This window comes from Manis javanica, chromosome 9 (genome assembly GCF_040802235.1).
Source record: "Manis javanica isolate MJ-LG chromosome 9, MJ_LKY, whole genome shotgun sequence".
Lineage (NCBI taxonomy): Eukaryota > Metazoa > Chordata > Mammalia > Pholidota > Manidae > Manis > Manis javanica.
The window spans coordinates 56771465-56774768 of NC_133164.1; the positions used below are offsets into that span (position 1 = coordinate 56771465).

General features: G+C 44.7%; 1 protein-coding gene across 1 annotated transcript; it reads left to right on the forward strand.

Moving 5' to 3' along the window:
• The first annotated feature begins 682 nt into the window (after positions 1–682).
• Positions 683–2846, forward strand: LOC140843381 (syncytin-1-like). The gene has a single exon (XM_073212645.1). It carries the CDS (start codon positions 683–685, stop codon positions 2483–2485), a length of 1803 nt encoding a protein of 600 aa, XP_073068746.1. The 3' UTR covers positions 2486–2846.
• The last annotated feature ends 458 nt before the right edge of the window (positions 2847–3304 follow it).

Consider the following 3304-nt stretch of genomic DNA (forward strand, 5'->3'; position numbering starts at 1 on the left):
GCATTACTGTTATTGGTAAGCCTCAGACTATTAAAACAGACAATGGACCTGGATACACTTCGCAAGCGTTCCAAAATTTTTGTCACCAATTTCAAATCAAGCATATCACTGGTATCCCGTACAACCCCCAAGGACAAGGAATAGTCGAGCGGGCCCATCAGACAATAAAGAGTACAATTAACAAACTTAAAACCAACACAGCATACCCTATAAGAGGCTCTCCAAAAAACCTCCTTAATCATGCTTTATTTACACTCAATTTCTTACAATTAGATAGCCACAATAAGTCAGCCGCCGACAGGTTGTGGCACCAAGAAACAAAAACCCAATTTGCAGAAGTCCTATGGAAAGATCCTTTAACTTTTAAATGGCATGGTCCCGACCCAGTTCTTATCTGGGGTAGAGGTCACGCCTGTGTTTATGATACACAGGGAAACGGACCTCGATGGTTACCCGAACGCCTTGTTAAACCCATCAATACTTCTTCAAAACGAAATTGTAATAATTCAATACATTCCAGGGAGGAGAATCCACCCTGAGAACAGTTTTTCCTTGCCTTTCAGGGAGAAGATAAATATTCATCATCATTGGACAAGGTAAGCCCATCTGACCTTTGTTAGCACAGTTGTAGGCCCACTACCAGTGATCTTGCCTATTTTCATTTAAACCCTAAAATGTCATCATGTCTACTACCCATTCCCTTATCGCTACTGTAATAGTCACTGTTGTCCTAGGAGGGTTTGGACCCCCTCCAAATAAGGAAGAACTCCTCATTCAGCTGTATGGAAGCCCTTGTGATTGTAAGGGAGGAGTGATGGATTTAGAACCTAGCCTGAGAGGACATACACAAATAACATCTCAAGGGACAAAATATTTACCTGGTCAAATTATTACCAGAAGACCCGTAGACTGCCAAGACAAACTAGCATACCTCACAGCAGATATCTCTGCATCTGGAGTGGGTTGGACTCCCCAGTCTTGGAAATGTGTAAGAAAACCCAAAATTATACCTACAATTGATGGCAAACCAGGGCCTTGTCCCGACCCCTGCCAAAAAGCCACTGAATTACACTCTACCTGTTACCGCACTGTCCAACAGTGCACTGGTGCCGATGGCAAAAAATATCTAACAGCCATCTTACAAAATGGTTATGCTGGTTCCTTTGGAGGCGAGTATGATTATAGCAACCCCCAAGGACATTCTAAATATGCTCAAGCCTCCTGTCATGGTAAACTTGGCAAGGCGACCTGCTGGCCACTGCAAGCCCCAATCCACATATCTGATGGTGGTGGACCAACAGATCAGGTGAGAGAAGCCCAAGTTCAAAAGAAAATTGAAAAAATTATCAAAGAAATATACCCTCCCCTAGAGTATCACCCTCTAGCCTTGCCCAAGTCTCGTGGCATAGATCTTGACACCCAGACTGCTGATATTCTAAAAGCCACCCATAGCGCACTAAACGCTACTAATCCCAGCCTTGCTGAAAATTGCTGGCTATGCATGACCCTTGGTACACCTATGCCCCTCGCAATTCCCACTAACGCTACCACTACACTGCCAGAACAGAATTGTACTCTTAACTCACCCTTTAGAGTACAGCCTGTAGGATTTAACACATCCCTATGCATACAAAAGCAGCCCCAGAATAATAGTGATGACGTGAACGTGGGATTTGCCTCTTTCACAAATTGCTCCCAAGTTTCTAATTATTCCTCAGCTATCTGCCCCGCTATTGGACAAGTTTTTGTCTGTGGAGGAAACCTAGCCTTCACTGCCTTACCCTCAAATTGGACTGGGTTATGTGTGCAAGCCAGTATTCTCCCAGATATTGATATTATCCCAGGAGAAGAACCTATCCCCATACCCAGCTTTGAGTATATCGCAGGGCATCCACGCTCTAAAAGAGCCATCCAGCTTATCCCACTCCTAGTAGGCCTCGGGATTACTACCGCAGTGGCCACAGGAACAGCAGGGGCAGGAATAGCCATACATTCCTACCATAAGCTGTCCCATCAATTAATTAATGATGTTCAAACTCTCTCAGGAACAATCAATGATCTCCAAGACCAAATTGACTCACTTGCAGAGGTAGTTTTGCAAAATCGTCGAGGTTTAGATCTCCTCACAGCAGAACAGGGAGGTATCTGTTTAGCCTTACAGGAAAAATGCTGCTTCTATGCCAATAAGTCCGGCATTGTTCGAGATAAAATAAAGATTCTCCAAGAAGATCTCGAGAGAAGAAGGAAAGAACTCCAGAAGAACCCTCTTTGGACAGGATTGAATGGACTCCTCCCGTACCTCCTTCCTATATTAGGCCCTCTTTTAGGATTACTACTAGTACTTTCTTTCGGCCCCTGGGCTTTTCAAAAACTTACAATGTTAATCAAACAGCAAATTGACTCCCTCGTAGCAAAACCCATACAAGTTCATTATCACCGCCTTGCTTTAGCTGACCAAGGTGTGAATCTTTACATAGAGCCCTAAGCTGGCAATAAAATAAACCAGGAACGAGCTATGTCAAGGTTTCTTGTCCTGTCCCTTGACAACATCTCTGGGCAATTAGGCGGGTAGTCAATGACGGGTAATTAAGAGGTTGTACCTGCAGAAAAACAGGACAGACATAAGACCTCTGGGAAAAAAATAACAGGGGCCGATCTAATACTGGGGCAAGCTCCTATTTATGTAGGCCGATCCAGTATTAGGGCAAGCTCCCCTGAAGATATCAGGCCGACTCCAAAAAGAGGCAAGCTCCTGAAAAACAGAGGCCAGGTACAAAACCTCTAAACCTAAGACAGGCACCGTCTACCCAGTAGATAAAAAGCTCCAAGTTCCTGTCCCAATCCCTCCTAAAAAGAATAGAAAAGGAGGAGATGCCGGAGACCAAAAGGGCCCACACCCACAAGATGGCAGATTTCCTGCTTCTTTTCCGGGTTTGCTATTCCCGCCAGTGCCCTCCGAGACCCAATCACCTTTGTACACACTCCTGCTAGCACCACCTGGTGACCAATCATCTTCCGACCCTCCCCTTCCTTGCTGATCGATATAAATTAAGCCTGCTGCAAATAAACTGCGCCAGCTTGATCAGACATCCTGTCTTGCTGGTCATTCTTTGTGTCTCTTGCTTGTCTCATTTCTGCAGGCGTCTCCGGCACACTCCACGTTCGTCCCGCGGGCCGGGACAGTTTTTAACTTTAGTAAAGTCTAGCTTATCAATTGTTTTTTCATGAACATAGCTCCCAATTTATCAGAAACAGTTTTCTGCCCATTTTTTTTGACAAAGCCCAAGTTCCATTAGAAGAAATG